The sequence below is a fragment of the Muntiacus reevesi genome, chromosome 4 (assembly GCF_963930625.1).
Source record: "Muntiacus reevesi chromosome 4, mMunRee1.1, whole genome shotgun sequence".
Classification (NCBI taxonomy): domain Eukaryota; kingdom Metazoa; phylum Chordata; class Mammalia; order Artiodactyla; family Cervidae; genus Muntiacus; species Muntiacus reevesi.
The window spans coordinates 41,142,262-41,169,199 of record NC_089252.1 but is presented as its reverse complement, the minus strand read 5'-3'; the positions used below and the strand labels follow the sequence as shown (position 1 = coordinate 41,169,199).

The following is a 26,938-nucleotide window of genomic DNA, read 5'->3' as shown; positions in this document are numbered from 1 at the left end:
GTGTTTCAACTCTTCATGTAGTGTTTCAGATTATGCAAATATAAGCCTCGACCTGAATATATTTAACTTTACATATAAAACTTAGTATTTGACATTTTAAAACTTTTTTAATTGGTGGAAATGAAGCTTTTTTCTCTTTTCACCCAGTCACAGGAGTTTGTTACAATATACTTTCATGGAAAAGTGTTTGAAACTGAAAGGTAATAGTCTGTATGGGATTGGTAGAGCTTTGATACTAAAACTGAATAAATTGTATGGGACAAGAAAATTAGAGGTCAAATCAACTTAAAAATGTAGATGCATACATCTTAAAATAATGATGGTATGTCCAGACAGTAGAATATCATTCTACAGTAGAAAGAAATGAGCTATGAAGCTATGAAAAGACATGGAGAAACCTTAAATGCATCTCCATGCATATCTGAATGAAAATCTATTATTGTAAGTCTGCACATTACCAGATTAAAGGAGAAAACTTATGATTATCTCCATGAATGCAGGGAAATCATTGAGTAAAATTCAGCACCCAATCATGATGAAAGAAACGTTCAGTAAACTAGAGACTGAGGGGAACCTTCTTAACCTAAAAAAGGATATTGACGAGAAACCTAAACCAAATATTACACTTTGTGGTTAAACCTTAGAAGTAGTTGTTCCAAAATCAGGGAAAAAATAATTTCTATTTGACATTGAATAGAAGGTTCTAGCCAATGCAATTAAATAAGAAGAACATGGAAGCAACCTAGATGTCCATCGACAGATAAATGGATAAAGAAGTTGTGGTACATATACACAATGGAATATTACTCAGCCATAAAAAGGAACACATTTGAGTCAGTTCTAATGAGGTGGATGAACCTAAAATCTATTATACAGAGTGAAGTTAGAAAGAGAAAGATAAATTATCATATTCTAATACATATTTACAGAATCTAGAAAAATGATACTGACGAATTTATTTACAGGGCAGCAGTGGAGAAACAGACATAGAGAATAGACTTATGGACATGGGGAAAGGGGAGAAGAAGGTTGAAATGTATGGAAAAAGTAACATGGAAACTTACATTACCAAATGTAAAACAGATAGCCAAGGGGGCATTTGCTGTGTGGCTCAGGAAACTCAAACAGGGGCTCTGTATCAACCTAGAGGGGTGGGATGGGGAGGGAGATGGGAGGGAGGTTCAAAAGAGAGGGGATATATCTCTACCTATGGCTGATTCATGTTGAGGTTTGACAGAAAAGAAAATTCTGTAAAGCAATTATCCTTCAATTTAAAAATTTTTTTAAAAAGGATATGAGGTATGAATGAGAAATGTTAAATGTTAAGGCGGAGATAAGAGTTATTGCTGTTTCCTGGTATTGAGAAATTCAGAACAAGCTACCAAATGTTAGAGAACTCAGCAAGATTGCTGGGTGTGAGAGTAGTGTTACAAAATCAGTGGCAACGATTGTAGTGTGTGTGTTTCTGTTTTTGTGTGTGTGGCAGATTGTGTTGTCCAAAAGGGCTGCACCAGCATATGATGCACCCCCTCTCCTGTTACACAAAGAGGCTGTGGTTCCTTTCACTGAGATTTGGTCTCTGTTCCCAACTCTTGTTGGAACGCCCAGTGGGTAAAGAAGATGAGCTAGAAAGTTGCTTGTCCTGGGACTATTGGGTGGGGGCCGGCAGGCGCATGGGAAAATCTTGAATAAACTTATTTATGCTTAATTTACAAAACTGCTTAGTGCCTAATTTTTAAAATACTGTTTCTCCACACGTGGTAATGTGAGCAAAAGCCCAAATTGTTCTGTGCTGTTAATGTGTACCCGTTTTCTGGAAGGAGATATGCTTCTGTTTTTACCTGACTTCTTAGGGTAATATTCCACTTGGGAAAAAAAGCTGGTCATGAGGGACATGTCATGTAGCTGAGTGCCTCATGCAGGCATCCTGGCACAGAATCTTGTCGTGGAATACCGAGAACCAGAAGGATCCTGAAATGAGCATTTGTGGCTCTAAAATAAGATTTGAGAATATTTCTGGAGCTCAAAATAAAGTAACAGTTATATGGCTTGAAGATAAAATAGATTACAATTTTAAGATTGACACTCTGGAATATAGGCAGATATTATTCGGAGAGTTTAGTTTGGAATTGGAGTGTGGTGTGGTGACCTGAGATTCCTCCTTTGCATTGTAGGTACCTGAACTGTTTAATGTGGCTGTGGGTTGTGAGCCCAGCAGAGCAATGCAGTGCACGTGTGTGAGTGTAGCCTTCTGCTTGAAGGGCTGTGTCCAGCCCTGGGGTCCCAGGCTGTCAGCTCTGTGGGCCTAGTAGATCATTCAACCCCTAGCCTGTCACCCTCACACACACAGTGAGGGAGACAGTGTTTCTGTGGTGTGGTGAGACTTGAAAGAGGTGCTTGACATGTCCTAAGTGCTCAGTGACAGTTATTTTATACAGGCTGGGAAACTATGTATTCTGCTATATAAAGTTTAAGAGAAATGTTAAAATATATTTTTGTTATTTTAAGGAAATTCGCAGTGAGTCCCATGACTATCCTCATAGAGTGGCCAAGTTCCCTGAAAACAGAAATCGAAACAGATACAGAGATGTGAGCCCATGTAAGTACTCGTAGGGGGGTGGCGTGTGTGTGTATATGTGTATGTATGTTTGTGTGTGTGCTGGTTTGTTGTAGGACACAGGACATGCCGGAAAATGTTGGGGTCAGGGTTGATAAGCATGATGGGGTTTTTTTTTTGTATCGACATATATACGTACTCTAAAGAAAACTTTTGAGGCATGAAATTGTGGAAGGAGGGGAAATTGCCTGTAATTACTTCCTCCTTCAACACAGCCACCATTTACTCTTTGTATTTGCTACCAACGTTTTTTCTGCCACATGATTTTTGTTTTTTTTCAAAATAATCATAATCATATATGTGTGTATGTGTACTCATATATGTCTATATACCTTCCATATTATTCCATAGCTTTTATAAGTATTACTTTAAATATTTATTCGTATAGCTTGCTTTTTCTTCCTAAAATGAAAAAATAGTGTGTGCATATTATAGAAAAGTTTTAAAACATAAAAATGTATAAAGGAAAAATTCTCATGACTTAAAAACAAAAACATTAGGGTTTATATTCTTTTGGTGTTTGTCTGTGTAAATGTGTGTCCTTTTTAATTCATTTGGATCTGCAGGTATAGATCAAGCTCTCCTCCTGCGAAGCCGCTCGCTGTGGTGGTTTCCTGTCCTGAGCACAGTCTGTCGGTGGTTGGATTTCAATTCCGCTGTGCTCATGTTGGTACACACATACATGGTTTTGTGAACAGTTGTAATACCAGGGCTTTAAAAATGTGTTCAGGTGATTTTATTTTTGCTCTGGTTGAGGCCTCCTTCACATACTGCCTGAGGCGGCTTCACTGCCCACGGGACTCCCCGAGTTTGGCTTTAGTGGGTGAACGTGGGCGGCGTCCTCCGGGCCGCCTGGGTGCTGGGCATGTCTGTGCCCAGGGCCTTCTCCTGGCCTCTCTGTCTGCCGTCACAGAACCACTCTTCCTCCCATCTTCAGCCTCTTTCTAAGAACTCTCTTCCTTTATTATTCACATGTGCTCCAGTGTCTTCTGACGTCATCCCCCATATCCATTGCAGCTGTGACTTTGTCACCTATGTGTGCCCACGCATGTACATACAGTCCTGGAAGAATGCATCACACAGTCTGTCTCTCCAGCCTCATCACCCACGCACTCTTCAGCCCCCGGTTCTACCCCAGCCTCCCTACGGAAACTTTTATTCTGAAGTGCTGTTCACTCTCTGGTTTTTTCTTGCAGTGAGGGACTTTCCGCCATTGTCTTTTCTTATCCCTATGTGATTTTTGACATTGGCAGCCATGCCTTCCTTCCTCAAGTCAGTCTTGATTTTGCTGTCACTCCTCTGGCTGATCACCCCTTTTCAGAGATTCTCTCCTCAGTTGTCTTCTACTTAAGGGCTCTCTCTGTCCCTCCTGCTCCCTCTCACATCTTCTGGATTTCAGTTGCCATGTCTCTGCTTGTGGCCCTGGATCTTGTCTGCAGCCTGTGTCTCCTCGGATACAGACCCATTCACCTACTTTTCGTGACCTATCTCTGTCTTGGTGTCCCGTGGCCACCTCAGTCTCAGGATTCCTCCCACATCCCTCAGTCCTGACCCTACTCCTGCTCTTTCCATCTTATACCCCATATTCGTACTGGACCACTAGCCACACACTTGCTGCAGCTGGAAACTTATACTTCTCTCCCATTCAGCTCCCATGTCTGGTTGGTGACTTGTTTAGTCTCTAAGTTGTGCTTTGCAACCCCATGGACTGTAGCCCTCCAGGCGCCTCTGTCCATGGGATTCTCCAGGCAAGAATACTGGAGTGGGTAGCTGTTCCCTTCTTCAGGAGATCTTCCCAACCCAGGGATTAAACCCAGGTCTCCTGCATTGCAGGCAGATTCTTTATCAGCTGAGCCACCAGGAAAGACTGGGGACTCCTGCTAAATCCAGATGACAGAAAGAGGTGTTTTTTAAAAGCCCTTAAGGTGGTGCTGGCAAACCTGTCCTGATTGAAAGTCATCCTATCATTTCCATACATAGACTTGTATGGTGGTTGGCTTGTTCAGAAAGCCTGTACTGAAAACCAGCTCTATGCCTGCTCTGTGTGCAAGGACCGTGAGTCCACACGCCCTGCCTGCTAACTGTATATGTGCAGTGTGGGGGTTCGTACCTACTGTACTGTGTGTATTGTGAGGTGCTCAGTTCTGCTTGAGGAGTTAGGGACAGCTATTAAGATAATAATCTTTGTTTTTTAATAAACTGGTCTATTTTAAACCAGCATTTATTTTTCCCATCCATACAGGAAATAAAAATAGATAATACCTCATGTGGAAAAAAAGATAATACTGAGTGCAGAGCAGACAATGACATTTGCAAATAATCAAAAAGAATTGGTTGTTTTCTTAATTCAGAGTTTCAGATCTTTCTAAATTTTGATTCAGCAAGTCTGGAAGTGTATTTTTAAACAAATTCCTTACACAATTGTTATGTATCCAGCTTGAAACTACATTTGGAGGTATGAATATGAGATGCATGTTCAAAGAGGGGTGTTTTGAAATAGAATTTTAAGAAGTACACAGTCTTGGTATAATTGCCGTGACTGGAAGATGCCTCATTTGTCTCAGTTAGCCATGAGGTGATTGTAGAAGAAATGGGCAGGAGGGTGGTTGACTGAGAAAATAGAGGTTGTAGTAATCACATTGAGGATTGTATTTGTACTGTCAGAGATAGCTGCCAGGTTCTGAAATCTTCCTCACTGTTTGCTTTGCACACAGAAATCCCAGTTTACTGTTTGATATAAGAGGGGGTACCAGCCTTTTGTTTTCGCTGGCCATGAAAGAATAGTTTTTTGTTTGTTGTTTTTGTGATTAAAAACTCATACCATAAGTTTACCTTTTTAGCAGTTTTTAGGTGTCCATCACCCATGTTGTTGGCTGTATGCATGTTGCTGTACCACAGGTCTTGTCATCTTGTGTGGCTGAAACGCCACTCCTCCTCCAGCCCCTGGCTGTCACCATCCTGCTTCCTCTTTTCTCAGACTCTGATCACTTTGGATGCTTCATAGAAAAGGAATCATACAGTGGTTCTTCTTGCGATGGGCTTATTCCTCGCAGCGTAATGTCCTCAAGGTTCATCCTTCAGTGTTTAAAGTAACACATGGACTTCAGATTCCAGTTGTGTGGCAGGTTAGAACAGTCCATGGTTTCTTACTGCTGCAAAACAAGATTCTCAATAAGCACACATTTTAAATAAATTACTTGAAGGGGAGGAAGTAAGGAAAAGATACAGGCTGTCTGTGTTCCCCATCTCCTACAATAAGATCTCAAGAAATGGCATAGCTTCTCTGAATGCACAGGCAAGTGTCAGCTGTGACTTTTGTATTCACGTAATAAAATAGTCTCTAGGTAAATATATAAGGCAGAAATGACTAGGATTACAGAAAAAGATCGATAATTCTATGTTCACAGATTACTTAAAATAGTAGTAAAGAAGTAGAAGATTTAGACTGCACACAGTTAAGCTTAATTTAATAAGAAAAATATATAGAACCTTATGTCCAGCAATTAGAGAATTCACATTCTTCTAAGACTGCATGGAATACTTGTAATAAATGGACCATTGACTAGGCTGTAAAATTAAATCTTGACACGGTTTAAGAATTACTACCTTATAGGCCATGTTCTTTGACCGTAATGCAATTAAATTATAGATTATTAATAAAAAGATAAAATTCCTATAAATTTGGAGATTAAAGACTTCTAAATGATTCATGGGTCAAGATGAAATCATAATGGAAACTTAAAAATGAACAGTAGGTAAAATCTACTTACCAAAACTTGCATAAAGCAGCAAAAACAGGGCTGTAAAAAAATACTGTTTTAAATGTTTACATTAAAACAGAAGGTTGAAAATTAAAGTGCTAAGTGTCTAATCTATTTTAGAGTAAAACAGGATAAACACCAAAAGAAAAAAAAAAGCAGAAAGGAAATAATACAAAAATAAAAGCAGAATGGAAATCAGTGAGACCATACACAGGACCAAATAAAATCAAATGTTGGTTCCTTAATAAGGCTAATCAATTAGCAAGATTGAATAAGAAAAATAACACAGATATACAAAAACCAGAGAGACAGAGGCAGATGTATATAAATAGTATTAGGAGAAAAGGGGAACAAAATACAGATGTAAAAGGACTTAAGCTAGACCACTGTAAACAATTATGGCAGTAAATGTGATCACTTAGAAGAAGTGGAACAGACTCCTGGAAAAATAGCATTTACCATTGTAGATTAAAGGAGAAATAGAGTCTTAAGTAGGCCTGTAACAGCTAAATAAGTTAAATTAATTAATAAACAATTTTCCACTGAGAATTCACTGAGACTAACTGTTTCAACAGGCATATCTTATAATAGTGAAAGCTCTCCCAGAGAACAGAAAAAGAGAATACTCCCCAGTTCCTTTTGTGAGGCTGTTAGATAGGTAATTTGGATATCCAAAGCAGAAAAGTTTAGTAAGTGGAATAAAAGTTACAGGTGTATCTCTGTCATGGATGTAGATGTAAAAATCCTAAAGAAAGGTTAGCAAACTGAATATGGCAATATCTATATTAGTTTTAGGAATATAAGAGTGGCTTATCATTAGACAGTCTTTAAATGTAATTAATCTTAGTATCAAGGTAAAGGAAAAAAAGCCATATGAATATCTTCATAGATGGAGAAAGACTATTTAAAGTCAATTCTTGCTCCTGATGAAAAACAAGACATGTGTCAAACAGAAGTAAAGTTCTCTAACTTGAGATGACACCAACAGTCATGTCACTGTGTTTTGTTAAAAAAAAATTTATTTAATTAATTTGTTTGGCTGTACTGAGTCTTAGTTGTGTCATGTGGGATCTCGTTCCCTGGTCAGGGATCGAACCTAGGCACCCTTCATTGGGAGCTTGGAGTCTTAGCCTCTAGACCACAGGGGTGGCCCCACGTCACTGTTAATGATAACATGTTACAAACATTTTCTAAAACTTGAGGACAAGACAAGGGTGCCCACGAGTACCACTTCCACTTCATATTGTCCTTTGGTGTGGGTCAGGGAACAGAGCAAACCCTAGAGGCCAGGTACTGCCCCGCTCCACCTCCCTGGCCGCTCTGTTTCATCTGACCACACTGTTCCAGTCGCCTCTACTGAAAGGTCCTGGAGCTCTCCGAGCTCTTGTTTTTGCTGAGTTACTTCACTCCTCAAGTCAGTTATAGTTTCACCTGCTGATATTAAGGGAGGTTTAATAGTGATCTAGACTGGAAAAGATCAGGTTTCATTCTAATCCCAAAGAAAGGCAATGCCAAAGAATGTTCAAGCTACTGCACAATTGCACTCAGCTCATATGCTAGCAAAGTAATGCTCAAAATTCTCCAAGCCAAGCTTCAACAGTACATGAGCCGTGAGCTTCCAGATGTTCAAACTGGATTTAGAAAAGGCAGAGGAACCAGAGATCAAATTGCCAACATCTGTCGGATCATTGAAAAAACAAGAGAGTTCCAGAAAAACATCTACTTCTGCTTTATTGACTACACCAAAGTCTTTGACTGTGTGGATCACAACAAACTGGAAAATTCTTAGAGATGTGAATACCTGACTACCTTACCTGCCTCCTGAGAAATCTGTATGCAGGTCAAGAAGCAACAGTTAGAACTGGACGTGAAACAACAGACTGGTTCCAAATAGGAAAAGGAGTACGTCAAGGCTGTATATTGTCACCCTGCTTTTTTAACTTCTGTGCAGAGTATATCATGTGAAATGACAGGCTAGATGAAGCCCAAAATGGAATCGTGATTGCAGAGAGAAATATCAATAACCTCAGATGCACAGATGATACCACCCTTACGGCAGAAAGCAAAGAACTAAAGAGCCTCTTGATGCAAGTGAAAGAGGAGAGTGAAAAAGCTGGCTTAAAACTCAGCATTCAGAAAACTAAGATCATGGCATCCAGTCCCTTCATGGCAAATAGATGGGGAAACAGTGACAGACTTTATTTTCTTGGGCTCCAAAATCACTGCAGCTGGTGACTGCAGCCATGAAATTAAAAGAAAAACTCTTGGAAGAAAAGAGCTTCCAAGGAGCTCTTGCTCCTTGGAAGAAAAGCTCTGACCAACCTAGACAGCATACTAAAAAGCAGAGACGTTACTTTGCCAACGAAGTTCCGTCTAGTCAAAGCTATGGTTTTTCCAGTAGTCAAGTATGGATGTGAGAGTTGAACCATAAAGAAAGCTGAGAGCTGAAGAATTGATGCTTTTGAACTGTGGTGTTAGAGAAGACTCTTGAGAGTCCCTTGGATTGCAAGGAGATCAAACCAGTCGATCGTAAAGATCACTCCTGAATATTCATTGGAAGGATTGATGCTGAAACTAAAACTCCAACACTTTGAATACCTGATGGGAAGAACTGACTCACTGGAAAAGACACTGATGTTGGGAAAGATTGAAGGCAGGAGGAGAAGGGAACAACAGAGGATGTGATGGCTGGATGGGATCACTGACTCAATGGACATGAGTTTGAGCAAGCTCCAGGCATTGGTGATGAACAGGCAAGTGCTGCAGTCCATGGGGTTGTGAAGAGTCAGACAAGACTGAGCAGCTGAACTAAACTTAATAGTGATCTGTCATTCTAAAAAGATTCTACCAGAACTTAGCAATTTGAATATGAATATTTTGTGGAGTTTATTGTATAAACAATGCTCGAGCACTTGACAACCTAGATTGTTCGGATACCGTGCTGGTAGAGTCGCTACAATAAGAGGGAAGTAGATCTCCCTTTCTGTGATAGTTGGATTTAGGAGCTGAGGCTAATGAATCAGCTCAGAATTTCTCAACTCTGAACCTGAGTCTCAGGGGCTCCTCTTCCGTTTGTTCTTGTGGCTGGTGGCACAGTCTCTTGTGTCCCCAGACCGGAGGCCCGTAGCTGTTGTAAAGCCTTCGGTCTCTGTGCTTGGCACACTCTCAACCTAGATATTCATGTGGCTAACCCCCTCCAAGTCTCTGCTGAAGTGCCAGTGCACAGTGAGGCCTGCTTTGACCACCCTGTTCAGAATCCCAGTCCCCTCCAGCCCCCCAACGCGGCTCCTTTTATGGGGCTCTTTCTCCCAGGACTCTTTTTCCCAGAGGATTTATTGCTGTGTGACATGTAACTTACTTAATTGTTTTGCTCATTGCTGTCCCCTTTCTGAGCAGGTGAGCTTTGGGGAATATGGGTGGGCTCCAGGGGCTGGGGCGTGCATACTTGGTCTGAGAGGTTTGCCAGGTGCTCTTGGGTTTGTGGGTGGAAAGGAAAGATATTCGTTGTCCTACTCCCTTTCCCTTCCAACCTTTACGCTCTTTCTCCGAGGAAAAGAAGTTTGAGTTTCAAGGGAAGTGGTGAGCTGCTCATGACTGTGCCAGACCCTGGTGTGGTGTCGGAGGGGAAGGTGTCCCTGTTCGAGCTGCAGTGGGAATCTGACCCGTTTTGTGAGGACACCTCCCAAGTCCTGTTTCCATCCCAGAGACTCTGGGGGTGGATTCAAGAGCCTTTTTCAGTTTGGGGGTGTGTGGAGGCAGAATGTTCAGTTAACACTGTTCTGTCAAGTTTAGGAACTTGAAGTCATGGCAGATGGAGAGATGGACGTGTGTGGGCAGCTGGCCTGTGGTTGGAGGCTGTGGAACATGTAATGTCTCTGCCCCAGTTGTCTGGCTCCCAGCATATGTGTTGAGGGGTGTGGAAGGTGGTCAGTATAGAGAGTCGATCGTCTGGTGAGGGGATGCAGGCGTGGGGCGTCCATGAGAGGAGAAGTCCTAGGCCAGAAGTTCAGGAGGGTGTCTGTGTGTGTGTGTGGGAGGTGGAGGCAGGGAGCAGGGTGGGAGGCCACGCAGGGATGGAGGCTCAAGGGCACCTCTGGGCCTCTGCTGCTGCTTCTCTAGGGTGTGATGGGGACTGACATGCTCACAGCTCAGCTTGGAGGCTGGGGGTGGAGGAAGTGAGCTGTTCAGGTGTATCCTGTGGGTCCTGCCCAGACTGTGGTTGGTTATATCGTCAGAGAAGGAACCATTCAGCCAGCAGGATTTTTTTTTTTTCTTTTGGCAGAGGAAACAACTGAACTGCTTTTGGTTCACTGCTTGATTCATGAGGGAAAGTTCATATTATTTGTCCTCCAAAATTCTCCTTGTGGGCTTCCCTGGTAGCTCAGCTAGTAAAGAATCGCCTGCAGTGCAGGAGACCTTGGTTCCATTCCTGGGTCGGGAAGTTCCCCTGGTTAAGGGATAGGCTACCCACTCCAGTGTTCTTGGGCTTCCCTGGTGGCTCAGACGGTAAAGGATCCATCTGCAGTGTGGGAGGCCTGGCTTTGATCCCTGGGTTGGGAAGATCCCCTGGAAAAGGGCATGGCAACTGACTCCAGCATTCTTGCCTGGAATGGGGTCTCGAAGAGTGGGACACGACTAAGCGACTAAGCACAGCACACAGCATCCTTCTTGTAGAGTTGAAGGGGGCTGACACTGTCAGATGCTTGCTGCCTTTGCAGGGAATCGCCATGCACTCTGGACATCAGTACTGGAAACGTAGGCCCCCACCCTACCCCCGGTTGAGAGTGGAGCCTGACTTGGGGGAGATCGGTCTTCTGCCCAATTTCTGTTAATTATTCCTGATCTCTGCCTCGGCATAAATGGGAGCCCTTCCCAGCTTGACCTGGAAGACTTTCCAGAAGATGTCTTTACAGTAATGAAAAAGGGTGAAACTGTGGGTGGGGAGGTGGGTGGGGTGGGAGAAAGAGCTCATTGTGGCAGTATTGAAAGAGGAAGCTGATCTGTGTTGTCAGCTCAGGCAGCTCGAGCCAGTCATTTCTTGACAGATGGAACCATTTCTCAGAAAACAGACGGTGAGGTGGGAGGCCTGGGGACTCTTCATCGGAAGTTTGCCTAATCCAACTTGAGGGCCGTGGTTCTGTGGGGTGTGCGTTTCTTTGTCCCCAACGATGATGCCACTGTGCAGGAAAGTGTGTGTTCTTGGTCGTCCTGCTGCTGGTGGTGTTAGATGTTGAGAAATCAGATTTCCTGTGCAATGTGGTTTGGTTGCTTTTGTGGCCTCTCATGCAGTACACTTTGAATCATGTTCATTTTCTCCTTTTGGTGGATCCTGTACATGACTGGGGAGAGGGAGTAACCCTCTAAGTACACTTAGAATGAGGAGGAGGTGCTGTGGGCTTCACCCTTGCTGATGCCCCGAAGCTATGGGTCTCTATTGTTTTGGATGTTTAGTTTTTGTTTACTTGTTTTTAATGTTTATTTATTTGACTGCACTTGTCAAATAAATAAAATTTATTTGACTGGTCTTAGTTTCGGCATGTGGGATCTAATCACCCAACCAGGGTCGAAACTGGTTCAAACTCTGCTTAGGGAGTGTGGCGTCTTAGCCACTGGACCCCCAGGAAGTCCCTGGACTCTGGCTTTTGATAGTCTCATCTCAGAGGTCCCTAGGCAGAATCAGCTGCTGTGGGAGAGGAGAGAGCAGGTCACTTCCCGGGTTTTTTCCTGAGAAGTCAGAGGTTGGTTTGGAATGAACTGTTCACAGATTTGGGGCAGACCAGACCTGATGGACAGGGAGAGGAGATATCAACCTTGGGCTTTAAGGGGACCTGTGTCACCCTCACAGGTATTTCAGACCACATGGTGAGTGAGTCTTCAGGGGAGAAGAGGCTTTGTCTTTGTTACCATTGCTAGAGAATATATAAATCATAGAGTCACAATTCCTCATAAAAAGGCTTTGATAGTTTCACTTCCTGAAATGTGTATACTTACTTTGTAGACAGTGTTAATTTAACACAAGAAACTCGTGTTTTTTTCTCTGCACAGATTCTCTCCTGAATCAAAAAGTTACATGAGTTTCATTTTTTATTAAAAAATCTTTTTTAGTGGAACAGAAGAATTAAAATGATGCAAGTATAGGGTTTTGTTTTTTTAATTGGTCCTGAGGCAAAAACATAGGTTCAGCCAACACTTTTAGCCAGTTCTAAATGGCTAGAGTTTGCCAAGCGATTTCCTTCCTTTCTGGGGTGCTGTTTCTGTAGTGTCCTGCTGCTCCCCACCAATCAGAACCGAGGCTCAGGGGAACCCATCTGTGCTTCTCGGGGTATGTGACTCTTGTATTTAATGACCTGGAGTGACACCAGGTGTAGAGTAATACAGGAAGGAAGATAACAGTGAATCCAGTGCAGAGTCCAGAAGGCAGGCGTCAGATAACCTGAAAACCCCCCTGAAGAAGTCTTTCTCTTGGCTTATGGAAGGTTCTGGATGACCTGTTGGAACTCCCTTTGAGGGGAGACTTGGCGTTTATGGATTCTTGCTTCTTTTGCAGATTGCTTCTTCACTTGTGCAATAGATAAGATTAGTCTCCGTTTGTGTTCTTGCTGTGATTACAACATGAGGAAACACATTCCTTTGGGATTATATTTTAATGGAATTTGAATTTTAGGGATGCATTGTTCTTATGATTGGTGTTATCTGGGAGGCATATGGACTTTATTTTGTTAATTATATAGCTGAACTTTTTACTCTCATGTAACAGTTAAAGAGTGATCAGACTGTTAAAAAAAAAAGTGTTAAAAAAAAAAAAGTGACTGTTTAAAAAAAAAAAGTGACTGTTGACATCATCTTTCCGAGAACACTAGTATAAGTGATTTACTATAACAAGATCTTTGCTTTTCCTGTTGGCCAATGACATGTAATATTTACAGAGGTCTTGGGTTCAGTCCAGCAGAAACATTTCATGTAAATTATGTGTGAAACTAAAACTGTTTAACATTTTCTTTCATATGGAGATAATATGAACAACTCTTTTAGTTTAAGAGTGGGGAAGAGAATGGTTATTTGGTATTTCCTTGAGGGGCACAGTTTACACCAGAAGGTATTCTCCAGCTAGACATCAAAGATGCGCGTAGGTTGTAATTCAGTCCTGTGACTCTGCCAGGCATGTATTTAATATTCCAAGTGAATGCTAATCCTGTTGTTACATGCATGCTTCCTCTCTTAGCATCTTCTCTCCTACCATGGTGATAGAAGGTAAAGTTCTGTGCTCCATCTGTTTACATTAGCACAAATTCTAAATCTGTGAGATCTTCACGTTTAAAAACTAGAAGTATATGACACAGCCGAAGTAATGAAGCACTTGTCTGTTACAGAATTGGAATATTCCAAATGTGTTAAATATAGCTTAGCACTTAATCTAATTAGTTCAGTTCAGTCGCTCAGTCATGTCCGACTCTTTGTGATCCCATGGACTGCAGCACTACTTCCCTGTGCATCACCAACTCCCGGAGCTTGCTCAAACTCATGTCCATCTAGTCAGTGATGCCATCCAGTTTTCTCATCCTCTATCATCCCCTTCTCCTGCCTTCAATCTTTCCCAGCATCAGAGTCTTTTCCAGTGAGTCAGTTCTTCACGTCAGGTGGCCAAAGTATTGGAGTTTCAGCTTCAGCATCAGTCCTTCCAATGAATATTCAGGACTGATTTCCTTTAGGATTGACTGGTTTGATCTCCTTGCAGTCCAAGGGACTCTCAAGAGTCTTCTCCAACACCACAGTTCAAAAGCATAAAAATTATTGAAATATAGCTGAATGCAGATCTGTTGAGGCAAGAAGAAAATGAAACGTAGTTATGGTGGGATCTGTCCGGTCTTAATTTTTGGAGGCCATTTATTTTTGTAGGAAAACTTGTAAGTTTTTAAGCACCAGGAGTCTTAACCATCCTTTTTATTTTGGGAAGATCAGTACTTTATTTCTTTTAGTATGTTTTATTCTTTGATCAGTTTTTCTACTTAAACAGCAGCTAATATGCCACCAACAGCAACACTTCCTTCTAACACACAGTAACAAATAGAAGGATTTCATCTTTGTACTAACTTTTAAAAAAAAGGAATAATTTGGGATTTGACTCAATTGTGATGCTAATTTATTTTTCTTTTTCTGTCATTTTATAAATATCCAGAAAATCAATACTCAAATAAAGAAATGCAAGTTTGAAATGACAGCATGGTTTATCATTTTCTGTTTCAGATGATCACAGTCGTGTTAAACTGCAGAATGCTGAAAATGACTATATCAATGCCAGTTTAGTTGACATAGAGGAGGCACAGAGGAGCTACATCTTAACCCAGGCAAGTGACATGGCATGGAGTGGAGGCCTGACTGCCATTCCCGGGGTCTGCTTTAGGATGGAGCAGAAAGTGTGTCCTGGCTTCTTTTGGTGGTGGAATGGCTGTTTCAGGTTTTTCTGTTGTTTTGTAATGAATGGTGTTATAATGTTTTACAGCTCTGTATATTTAAGATAAAAGCAATTGTTACTGTTACACGTTCTCTGCAGGAAAGTTGTTCATGAGGTCTGGCCTGCTAGTTCTTTTCTGGTCAGCTGTCTGCCTTGCTGTGTTTGGTACAAAGTCTCGGTTGGTGGATACTTTGTTCCTTCTACTTCTCTTCACTTGAATCAGAACCAGAGGTCCTGGGAAAACTCTTCTCTGCCCTGGCCTGGTGTGTATTTTCAGTATGGACAAGTCTTGGGTGTTAGGTAAGGGTGTGAGCCAGGTGCCTGGACCACTGATGGGGTGGTCTGAGAGCCCACTGGCCCCTTGAGCCTCCTCCCTTCTCAACACTCTGGCCACACCTGTGCTGCATTGGCACTGTTCTTTCACTTGAGATAGCAGAAATGATTTGGGTTTATCCACACCAGCTACCCTTTGTTTATCAGATAACAGATTTGATTAACAGTGCTGCCATTTCCTAGTTAGTGATTTTTAATTATTCCAAAGATAAAACTGTATTATTAAGTATCTTGTTATAACCTATAATGGAAAGTAATATGAAAAAAATATATCTATATATGTATAACTGAATCACTTTGTTGTATACCTGTAACTAATACAGTATTGTAAATCAACTATAATTAAATTGAAAAAAAGATAAACTGTATACTTGTAATGTTTGAGATTTTTAAAGAACCCATTTCAGATCAAAATAACCTGTTACTGAAAGTGAAAACTGTTGAAAATGGTAAGATATTCAGATGAATGTAACTGTCAACTGTTAGACTATCTATAATTCACAGGAAACAAAAATTAAGTACTCTTTTTTACTTGGCGTAAAGCAGCTCCTGTAAATCAAAAACAAAAAGGAAATCTATGAAAAAAACTGGCAAGGAACATAAATTCACAGTTCACAGCAGGGAAGTAATGGTAGGCAATATATATAGAAAAGGTGCTCAGTTTTTCTAAATTTAAACCAGCAATCATTTACCACTTCTCACCTGTCAGAATGACAAATTTAAAAGTTGATAGTACTCAGAGGTCTAATATGTAAAGACATGAAGGTAAATGTGAGAGTATTTGTTATAAGTTAATAGCACAGGGCCAAAAATAGTAGGACAGAAACAGTCTGTAAGGAGCTGGCTAAATAAATTATACACATGCTATCAGTACTGATTGTTTTTGGGAGTTAGGAAAAAATACAGACTTCATTTTGCCATTTTCTGTTACATTTGAAGTTTTTCTTATGTGTATTCATGATGTTTTTAATAGTCATTTTTAGAGTTAAAAATTTTTACTTTGTTTTTAAAAACCATAATGTTAAAAATAGAAAAGAATAATTACTCTAGATTCCTTATCACACCTTTCTTGTTCTCTTTTTTTTGTCTTATTTATCCTTCCCTCTTTCTCATCTTCGTCTCTAAAAATATAATTGTTTCTCAAGATTCTGATTCAGGTTTCGCCCCCGTCCAGTCTGTACTCACCACTTCAACTCTCTGGAACCATATTTTGAACCTTTGTTTCTTAAGAAAGAGGCTGGACTCTGGACTCATGGTGTCTGTTCTTGAATCCTGTTCGTTCATCCAGCAAAGCCTTGAATGCCTGCTTTGTGGCGGCACTGTGTGAATGAAACAGCCATTCATAAAACTGCTAGTATGAACCTCACATCCTAGAGGGAAGTAAAATTTACAGCAACTAGCAATCTTTTATTTATTTTTTACTGAACTACAGTTGACTTACCATACTGTGTTAGATACTAGTGTGCAGCAAAGTGATTCAGTTGTACATGTATACACGCATATGTCTATATATATTCTTTTTCAGATTCTTTTCCATTGTAGGTTATTATAAGATGTTGAATATAATTCCCTGAGCTACACAGTAAATTCTTGTTGTTTACTTTTGTTTGTTTGTTTGTTTACTTTATATATGATAGTGTGTATCTGTTAATCCCAAACTCCTACTTTATCCCTCCTCCCATTTCCTCTTTGGTAACCAAAAGTATGCTTACCTTCTATTGTTTGTGAGTCTGTTTCTGTTTTGTAAATAAATTCTTTTGTATCATAGTCTATAATCCACATATAAGTGATATCATATATTTGTCTTTGAATTACTTAGACTGATAATCTCTAGGTCCATTCACATTGCTGCATATGGCATTATTTCATTATTTGTTTATGGCTGACCAATACTCCGTTGTATATATGTACCACATCTTCTTTAATCATTCCTCTGTGGATGGACACTTAGATGTCCTCCATGTCTTGACTGTTGTAAATAGTAACAGCTTGCAACTTTTAACATTTTTCTATATTTTACATATTTTATATAACTGAAGCCTCAGGATAACCCTTTGTGGTAAATACTCTTATTATCCTTATGTTAATATGAGGAGTCATCTGAAGAGACAAAGGAACATCAAATAACTTTACCAAGGTCATACAACAAGTAGGGTGAGGCCACACGGTCTCCATAGGCTGGATGGTTCTGCTTTTAATCATTCAGATTTGCTGCCCTGAAATTGTGATATGTACTTGGGTTCATTCCTCAGTTCCCCGAGGTGCAGCATCATCCCGCAGCACCGAGGGGTTTGCTTCCAGGACCCTCTGCAATGCCAAAGCCCACGGGTGCTCATGTCCCATCGTTGTCCCTTCTGTCCTGGCCCCACATACACAGATTCATTGAGTCACAGTCATGTATTAAGTTTGCCATCTGAGGTTGTTGATCCTGAGGATGCCTAACTATGGCTAAAAGGGCTGACTGTGTTTATTGAAAAATCTGTCTGTATCTGGACCACTGTAGTTCAAACCCCTGTTGTGCAGGAGTCAAGTGTGTATGTTATCAGTATGTATCTGTGTGATCTATAGAATAGTGCTAATAAAAACTCATGTAGTGCCGGGTACTATGGTGAGTACTTCATGGAGTGTTCATTGTGGCATTGTTACTGCTTTTTATTATAGTAGTAATGATAGTAATAATCCTTCTATAAAACACTGTAAATCCCTTCATGAAAAAGAAAATACCCAACTAATACCCTAGTTTAAATCTCCTGTCCACTTGGGCATTCCTTTGTGTCCTGACACAGGCCCTCTGCCCTCATTCTAGTGGACTCACAAGCCTGTCTTCAGCTTTAGATTATTTCCTGAGTCCCCCCTACCCCCTGCCCCAGAGCTTCCAACTTCTACACACGGGACCACTTGACGTCACAGGTTCTTCTTTTCTGTGTCAAACTCTTTTTTCCTTTTCTTCTTTCTTTTACACTAAGCTGGCCCCAGTCCTGTTTTTGTCATCTGGTTAAAGCTGTCCTTCTCATCTGTTGAATTCTCTCCTGTTTTCTGCTGCCCTGCCCTTCTCTGGAGCTCTCTTTCATCTACACCAATGTAGTAGCTTCTCATCTTATTTCTTTGCCACTAGTTGCTCTTTTCTAGTCCATCTTTAACAATTCCTCTAGAGAAATTTTTGTGAGGTACCAATCTGATCATATTCTTTCATTCTGTAAAGAAGAGATCGTTGACTGTTTCCTGGGGTCGAGCACCTCTCACTTGACAGGTGTGGTTTCCTGTGGGTTCTCTGTGTCACCTTCTTTCCCAGAAGTGCCCTGACACTGGGAATGGACCTGATCCCTCCCCTCTCCCCTTGTTGTGTCAGCACCTCTTCGTTTTTAAGGCTCTTCTCTGGTACCCTTCCTACTCCTGCATACCCTATGGCTCAACGCTCGCTGTGGTGGGGCTGGGTGTGTTTCCCCTTCTCTACAAGGATGGTGTTTAAAAAAATTAATGCACATTCCTCACCTCCGACGTAAGCTCTGTGACAGCTGGAACTGCTTTTGCCATTGTCCCTAGTACATTGGGACAGAGAACGTGCACAGAAAATATTTCAAAGGACAGCAAAAACAAGAGACACTAAATGTTTATTGAAACTGCAGTTGTTCTGCCTGTCCCTTGTTGCTTATAATTTTTGTCATCCTTTTTCTCTGAGTTTTATGAAAATTAAAAATGTACACCTGCTGATCCCTTGGTATAGATCTCTGTTTTGTAGAAGATAATAGGTTGTATTGCTGGTAAATGGAAGAGCTGAGAATCCCTCTTCCCTTTTAGAACCACTCTAGGAAGTGTGTGTGTATACACTAAGCGGTGACTTCATTGGAGACCTGATCCATTCATTTTTTTAGATGAAAGAGAAGGCATTCATTTTACTGGGGGTCTTCTCATGGTTGTTTTTATCTTTTTGCACTGTGTGGTTTTGGAAGTAGCTCGAACTTTGAATAATATGCACTCAGTAAGGGGAACAGCTCCTCAAACCTGAGGGTGCAGCTCTTCAGGGTTCTTGGTCCCTTCTAACATTGGTATAATTGAGAGCGGGAGTTTATTAGCTCACGTAATATTTCCAGCACATCCACTACAGAGCTGGGATACAAGTGGCCCCGAAGCTGCTTTTAGTGCAGCACCAATTGAATGGCTTGTCTTCTGTGTGGAGCTGAAGCTCCAGGCAGACCCAGCCCCCGGCATCCCGCAGGTGACTGCTTATTGCGTTACTCAAGATATAGTCAAAAAAAAAAAAAAGGTATAGTCAAACCTGTTAACCTGCATGCACTGCAGCCACCTGAGGATGGCAGTGCCCTCAGAGGGTGACAGTGGTGACTGGTTGGGAGTGCTGCCCCAAACTCACACCCCTTGGGACAAAATCTTGCTTTGACTTCTTTTCCTGCCCAAGCCTGGTTCTCCATCCCTCAATTCAGAGAGCTACCTGACGGCCTGGAAATTTTTCTTTTCTGCCTAAGTAAATAAAAGTCAGTTTTTTTCGTTGATAATCAGTAATCCAACTAACAGAGACCTGTTTTTAGTTCAGGTGGGTTTAGAGTCTGGATTGACATTCTGTGATCCAATCCCCTGTTCTCAGATGAGAAGCTTCCTGGAAGGCATGTCCTTGGAGCCTCAGTCACTGCTCCTCTCACCTGCTGTTTCTTCTCTGTCTTACAGGGTCCACTTCCTAATACATGTTGTCATTTCTGGCTCATGGTTTGGCAGCAAAAGACCAAAGCAGTTGTCATGCTAAACCGAATTGTGGAGAAAGAATCGGTGAGTAATACTTGGTATTTATAACTTACTGTACAGACTGTAATTGTTAACTTACAAATATTTTCTTACTTCTTTTGGGATAGTCATTCATTAATTTTGGCCTTTAATTACTAAAAACTAGAGTCAGGGTGATTCTGATCAGAACTAACCTCTCATTTTCCTTTATTACCTTAAATATTTAAATAACAACTGTGGACCACTGCCCTCCAAATATAAGTATAATGGAGTGAGTACTGGCCAGTTATGGTATGAAGAATTGAAGTAACAGTTTTCTAAAACCTTAATAAACTACCATTGGCTCTTATGTCAGGAGGTAGTGAGTATTGATATGTATAGATTTATTGACATTTGAGGTGCAGTTTAAAATCCAGTGCTAATTAGTGGTGTGATGGTGGTTAAGTCTTCAGCTTCTGTGGCTTGAGGGTCCTCTTCTCTCAAACATGCAAATTAGAAAGTGTTATCTGTCAGATCTCTTCCAGCCCTGAGGTCTCAGGCTGTTCTGCTCCTTCAGATCCTGAATTCTTCCTTTTTTCTAAATTAATAGCTGCTGATTTTCAGTGGTAGTGAAGGTGCTTCTCGTCTGCTTCAATGCCACACCATGGTGTCCTGCAGTGTCAGCAGAGTCTCTGCAGTGGTTTTCATGCTTCCACAGTGACCCACAGACCCAAGTGATGCGGGTGCTGTTGTTGGGACATTTGAGCATCATTGTCAGCTGGAGGATTATGGGTTTCATCTCTCATTTTGCAGAATATGTACTGTAATAAAAAGAGAAGATTGCCACCAGCAATCAGAAATCACCTTCATCCAGATGTTCAATAAGAGTCAGGTTTGATTGTTGAGGTCGCCTCGTGTGTGGTAATAACCCTGTTTGTCAGCATAATGACGTCAGCAGCTGCTGGTGGTCAGTGTTTAGTTCCTTAATTAATTAGGGTCATAGTGATATTCCAGCTTTATTGCTTCCTCTTGAGTTTTGGTTGAAATTCTTCTACTGAAAAAAAAAAAGGCTCCCACTCTAGTTACCTACCACCTTGATGTAGGAAAAGCAGTTTTCAAAGGAAGTTGTTTCCCACATATCCTCAATATGTGACCACTTAGGTTTTCTTGGTGTGGGGGCGGGAGGGGATCAATGCTGTGAAGTCATGAGTTTATTAAGCACCTGATTCAGTTCACTCCATGGCAGTTATTATCCTTGTTGTTTAGTCGCTAAAGTTGTGTCCAACGCTTTTGCGACCCTTTGTACTATAGCCTGCCAGGCTCTTCTGTCCATGGGATTTCCCAGGCAAGAATACTGCACTGGGTTGCCATGCCTTCCTCAGGGGATCTTGAGGAATCAATGCAGGGATCGAATCGGCGCCTCCTGTTTGGCAGATGGATTCTTTACCACTGAGCCACCTGGGAAGCCCGTTGTTACTCTTACTGGTAGTCAAATTGTCCCTTCTTTGGCCAGAGGAAGCTTTTCAGGTTGGGCCCTGAGTTCTTTTAACAAAAAACCGAAGAGTCTTACTAGCTTCTTTGATATCTGGAAGGACTCCCTGTTGCAGGCTTATCTTTCCTATGTGAATCAGCTGTTTCTTTAAGAAGCCTTGGTTTCTTTTGGTGAGCAGCGGTATTTGAAGATCACAGCAAAAATAGTAATCTTTGTTCTTACTGGGTTGGTCTTTTCAGTGAACAGAGTTAAGGAAAATTATGTTTGTATGTTAAGATAACAGAACACTAGTGTTCGTACTGATACTGATGCCTCTTCCTCTTTTTTTTTTTTGGTACTGATATTCTGATATTTGATACTGATATTAAAATTTAGGACTGTAGGATTGATTCACCATGAATTCTGGTTCTCAGAAACACTAGTGATGTTGAATGTCTTATACTCATTTACTCTGTCCCGTATTGCATACAGAATATACTTGTAATAACAAAATCAAGTCTATCACTAAAATAACTACTGAAAACAGTTTAAAATGTTTTCTTTCATCCTGTTTTTCTCAAGTTGTGCTTTACCTCCATCATCAGAGTTTACCACGTTTTAGTCTATCTTAAGTCCCTTTCGTGTAGATATGCATCTGTCATTGAGTCTCTCTGGTTGCTCTGTGTGTAGCTCACACTCAGAGGATCCTGAGATGGGTGCCCTGGTCCCAGTTTCTTGTGTGTTGATGACAGTACCTCTGCTGGCTTGATGCTGAAGAGTCTGTTTGGCAGAATATAAAATCTCTGGCTCACATTTGCTTTTTGAGCAACTTGACAGTATTACCCATTTCCTTCTGTCATGTTCCTGTCACAAAGGCACATCTTACTCTATTTCCTTTATTAGTTACTTATTCTTTTACCCAAAGGATTTTTTTTTCTTCTGATCCCATTGATTGCACTAAAATGTGTCTGTAGTGGTCATTCTGGGTCAGTTTGTCCAGGGACAGAGCGTGCTATTTCATTATGTGATTTCAGGCATTTTTTTCTTTCTTTTAAAGAAAAATTTTTATTGAATTATACTTGACATTTATTTTGTTCCCTTGCTTGCCTTACTGTTCTTCTCCTGGGGCTTTCTGTTACACATATGTGTTAGATTTTCATTGCCTACTAGTCTCTCTTTATTTCTTTTTTATTTTAAAAATGTCCTTTTCCTCTTAAGGCATCATCTGTCGTGTTTATTCACAGCTCTGTTCCCTTTAGTTTAATCAATTAATCTTTGTTTATGAAATGATGTGTTCTGTTACTTTTGGTTCTTTTTTCTCTTCTGTCACATCATTTATGAGTTGTTATAATTCATGCTCTTTCACTTCTGGTGTCATTTGTTTTTTTTTAATGTCTTTTAGCAGCTTTTGAAGTATTAGCTCATAGTGTTCATTTGTTTTGGAAGTATTTCTATTGATTGTTATTTGTAACTGTTCGTGATATCTAAAAGAAACGACCATATTTTACAGGGATGTTTTCCTAGTGTTTTTCTCAATGAAGTGGCTCTAGCTTACCGCACCACAGCCTGCTGGCCTTACAGTTTGGCTTTTGGGGAGATGCTTTTATTGTCACAAAATGTTAATTCCACGTCAGTAGTTCTGCCACAGTTCTAGGTAAAGGGGGCTTATCTTCTGATTCTTTCCCTTGGCTTTTAGTATGTAAGTATGCAATGTTATCTTTAGATATATAGTATTTAGTAGCAGATTAACAGGTATTTATGGAAAATGTTATTGATCAGTTGCTAAGTCACGTCCAGTTCTTTGCTACCTCATAGACTACAACACACTAGGCTTTTCTGTCCTTCACTGTCTCCCAGAGTTTGCTCAAATTCACGCCTTTTGAGTCAGTGATGACATCCAACCATCTCATCCTCTTATCACTCCCTTCTCCTCCTGCTCTCAGTCTTTCCCAGCATCAGGGTCTTTTTCAGTAAGTCGATTCATTGCATCAGGTAGCCCAAGCTTTAGCAACAGTTCTTCCAGTGAATATTCAGGGTTGATTTCCTTTAGAATTGACTTGGTTTGATCTCCTTGCTGTCCAAGGGACTCTCAAAAGTCTTCTCCAGCACCCAAAGCATCAGTTCTTTGGTGCTCTGCCTTCTTTATGGTCCAACTCTCACATCCATATATGACTACCGGAAAAGCCATAGCTTTGACTTCATGAACCTTTGTTGATGAAGTGATACCTCTGCTTTTTAATATGCTGTCTAGGTTTATTATAGCTTATGGTAAGTACTTATGAAATCAAAACCTTTCAGTACTGTTTGAAGATACAATTCTTGCAAGAGTTTGATATCTATAGAAACATAAGAGTGAATACCAGTGTGTTGTTGAAATACAGGTTATCCTGCTTTAGAAATGACAAATTGATTTTCATTTTATGAACATGATATCTGTTTTTTTAAGTGTGTAAGTTATAAGAACATTTTACAAACTGCATTTATAAGATGTCAATCTTATTAAAATACATTAAACATCAAACATAGTATGACTGTTCCTAGATTTGGGTACTTGAAAAATATATAACTTGTGTGTTGTTTGTTTTCCTTTTCAGCTTTTTATGGTTTCATTATGTTTATGTTCTTAACTTTAGGTTAAATGTGCACAGTACTGGCCTACAAAAGATGACCGGGAGATGCTGTTTAAGGAAACAGGCTTCAGTGTGAAGTTCCTGTCAGAGGACGTGAAGTCCTATTACACGGTCCATCTGTTGCAGTTAGGAAACACCAGGGTAAGACTGCTTGTGCCCAGACTATGGGGCTTCATGTGGTGACTTTAAGGATTATTCTTTGTTCTTGGATTTGAAGTTTGGGGCAACCCATTCATTGCAGCAATGCCTGTAATGGTTCACAGCCATAACCATGTCCTCATAGATTTTGTTCCCATATGTGGTGGCTCTCTGAGAATTCTTAAGAAATGCTGGAAACTAAGAATTGTGAAGTTCAGGTTGATATCTGAGGATTCTGAGCAACTGATCAGTATTATAATTGGTTGAAGATTGAGGGAGAGGGCTTTAGAATTGGAAAGCCTGGGTTTACATCCATTGCTGCTGCTCAGTGATCCCTGCCCAGGCCCCCCTTGTCTTTAGGGGGAGGCTGTGGTGCCTCCCTGTTGGCATTTGTGACATCGAGTGAGGACATGGGTATCACGTGAGGAGGTATGTGCAAAGGCGCTGGTACAGTGTGCATGCCTGGGAAAAGCTAGCTTTCGTTCTTGCTGCTTGGAGAGAGTTGCTAATTCGAGGGGTTTGTCACATGGAAATTTGTCTTTATTGAGCTGGTGAAATGGTGAAATCGTATGACCTCCTCAGTATTTATTTGGACTTTTTCCAAAAATCTAAGACTCGTTCCTTGGTGCCTGGGTGAGAAACAGGCAATTGGTTGTGAGCCTACTACTGTTATTGTCTAAGCTCGAGATAGTTCCCCCCTTCCCATTCACCTCTTTGCTTTCTTTGGTCTGTATTTAGCATAACAAAAAAATAAGAACTAAGAGTGATTCTGAGATGCTCTCAGAAACTAGAAAAACTAGAAAATAAGAAAATGTTTGCCAAGAAATGGCTTCAGGGATGTATCTGATCTATAAAGTGAGATACTGTTTTAGTTAAGTATTAAGTGAATTGAGTATTAATGTGTGATCATTAATCCAAAAGAAAAAAAATTTGTGGAGAAGGGAGGTATATACACTTTTTAGATATGCCGAATTACCTTTTGTGGTTATCTCCTAAAACACCTGTCCTTTGTGACATAAGCATGGGTGTGTACCATGTGCATCTGACTGGGTCCAGCTTCCATGAGAACATAACTCAGCTCTGAGGTCGTTCAGGGAGGTGCCTTCTTTATGAATCTCCTCACTGTGTGTGTTTTGCACCAATGATTCCATTTGCATGTATCTTAAGCTGCACTGAAATACATCAACTGCTACTTGGTACTGGTTGTCCAGCCCTTATTCCCAGAAACAGAACTTCATTTCCATAAACTTCTCATGGTTCTGGGAATCACCTTCTCTTAGTATTTATGTATCCTAGGTACTGCATCTGCTTGTGGCATTAAAATTGATTTAGCAGGAGATAGGCATAGGTGTTTTTCTCTGAGAATTGATTACACTTGAAATAATAAAATACTTTTGTATTTTGTTTATCAGCTTGTGAAGTATTTTCACATATATATAGTTTGACCCATGGTTTTCCTACAATGTAGATAAACTCCTAATATTCCTGTTTTTCTTAGTTAAAGAAAATAACCTAAAAATCCATTAGGCTAATAGATTTTTCCCATAAATAGATTACTTAGCTGAATTCCAGATCTCCTAGTTTCTAATGACATGGGACCAAGTCTAATTGTTGTGGAAAGAGCCTTGGTTCTAAAGTTTCTGAAGCTGAGGCCACCCTGGGAGTGGGCCAGCCCCTGCGATTCAGTTGCTGGCCACGTGTGGTTTTTTATTGGCCTGTGTTCAGAGTTCACTGTAATTGAACAGCAACAGTTTATGTTCTACTTCACAGTCTGTAGTGAGTAACCAGTGTTGGAAGGATAAGGTAGCATTTTAGTGGGTGAGACAGGATTTCGTTAGTCACATTTAGACCCAGGAGCCATGTGACCTGAATCCTGGCTGCTGCTCCTGGCCCCGTGACCAGCCCGCTACTTGATCTCTGTGCCTACGTTCTCTCATCTGCAGAACGAGGGCGATGACTTGCTTGCCTCATGGGGTTGTCATTGTGACTGCATGAGTTAGCGCTCCAATGGTGCCTAAGGTTCTGGGCTCCCCTGGGTCAGGGCTCCCGTGGGAGCGGAGTGAGTCTGGAGGGCCTGATGAGCCAGGGTGGTGGAGACGGGTGAGCTTAGGGAGAAGGTGCTAATAAAGGAGGGCCGCCCTCTCTTGTTCCTGAGGTCAGAGCACTAGGTCGCTTCTAGAGGAGTCTCCTGACCAACCTGGGCAGAGCTGCCCTGTCAGGCCCACTCTGAGGGGACCTCGCACCTGATGACATGTCTGATGGAGCAGTGGGGCACCAGCATTCTTTTCAGCATCGTGATGAGAGCTCAGTCTGTACGTTTGCCCCCAAGTGAAGAGAGTCCATTCTGCTTTTGAATGACTTAAGCTGTGGAGGTAGTTTTGAGGGGCTTTTAAAATCTAAGGTCACATGGAGAACTTGCCTTTCAGGCTTTTCTGTTTACTTGCCCTTTGGTGTTTTCCGTGTGTCTTCTGTCAGGCTTAGGTGACTGAGTTCCTGGAAGACAGGGTTGTGCTGAGTTCTGTTTCTTCTGCCCCTAGCTTTGACCCCCCCAGGCTCCTCCTCTCCTGTCTGTCCTGTGCACCTTCCGACCAGCTTGTGCCCATTTCTTGCTTCGGTCACTTAATGTGTTGGGGTTCTTATGGTGGGTATACCAAGTCCCTTGTTCACCACCCTGAGTGCTTGTTCTGAAATGCGGAGTCCTTCCCTAAGGCTCTGGATGCCTTTCCATGGCCCCTGAGGGAGCCCCAGCCCACCTGCCCTTGCCGCTCATCCACCCACCAATTCTCCTGCCCACCCCTGTCTTGGGCATGTCCTTCCCTCTGC

General features: G+C 41.3%; 1 protein-coding gene across 4 annotated transcripts in view; it reads left to right on the top strand.

Moving 5' to 3' along the window:
• Nucleotides 1-26,938, top strand: part of PTPN2 (protein tyrosine phosphatase non-receptor type 2) — a 64,390-nt gene that overhangs the window by 16,203 nt on the left and 21,249 nt on the right. For all 4 annotated transcript variants that reach the window (XM_065932616.1, XM_065932615.1, XM_065932614.1 and 1 more), the window contains exons 2-5: nucleotides 2,509-2,599; nucleotides 14,623-14,723; nucleotides 19,844-19,942; nucleotides 23,981-24,118. In XM_065932616.1, the coding sequence (XP_065788688.1) occupies nucleotides 2,509-2,599; nucleotides 14,623-14,723; nucleotides 19,844-19,942; nucleotides 23,981-24,118 (429 nt within the window). The remainder of the gene's footprint in view (nucleotides 1-2,508; nucleotides 2,600-14,622; nucleotides 14,724-19,843; nucleotides 19,943-23,980; nucleotides 24,119-26,938) is intronic.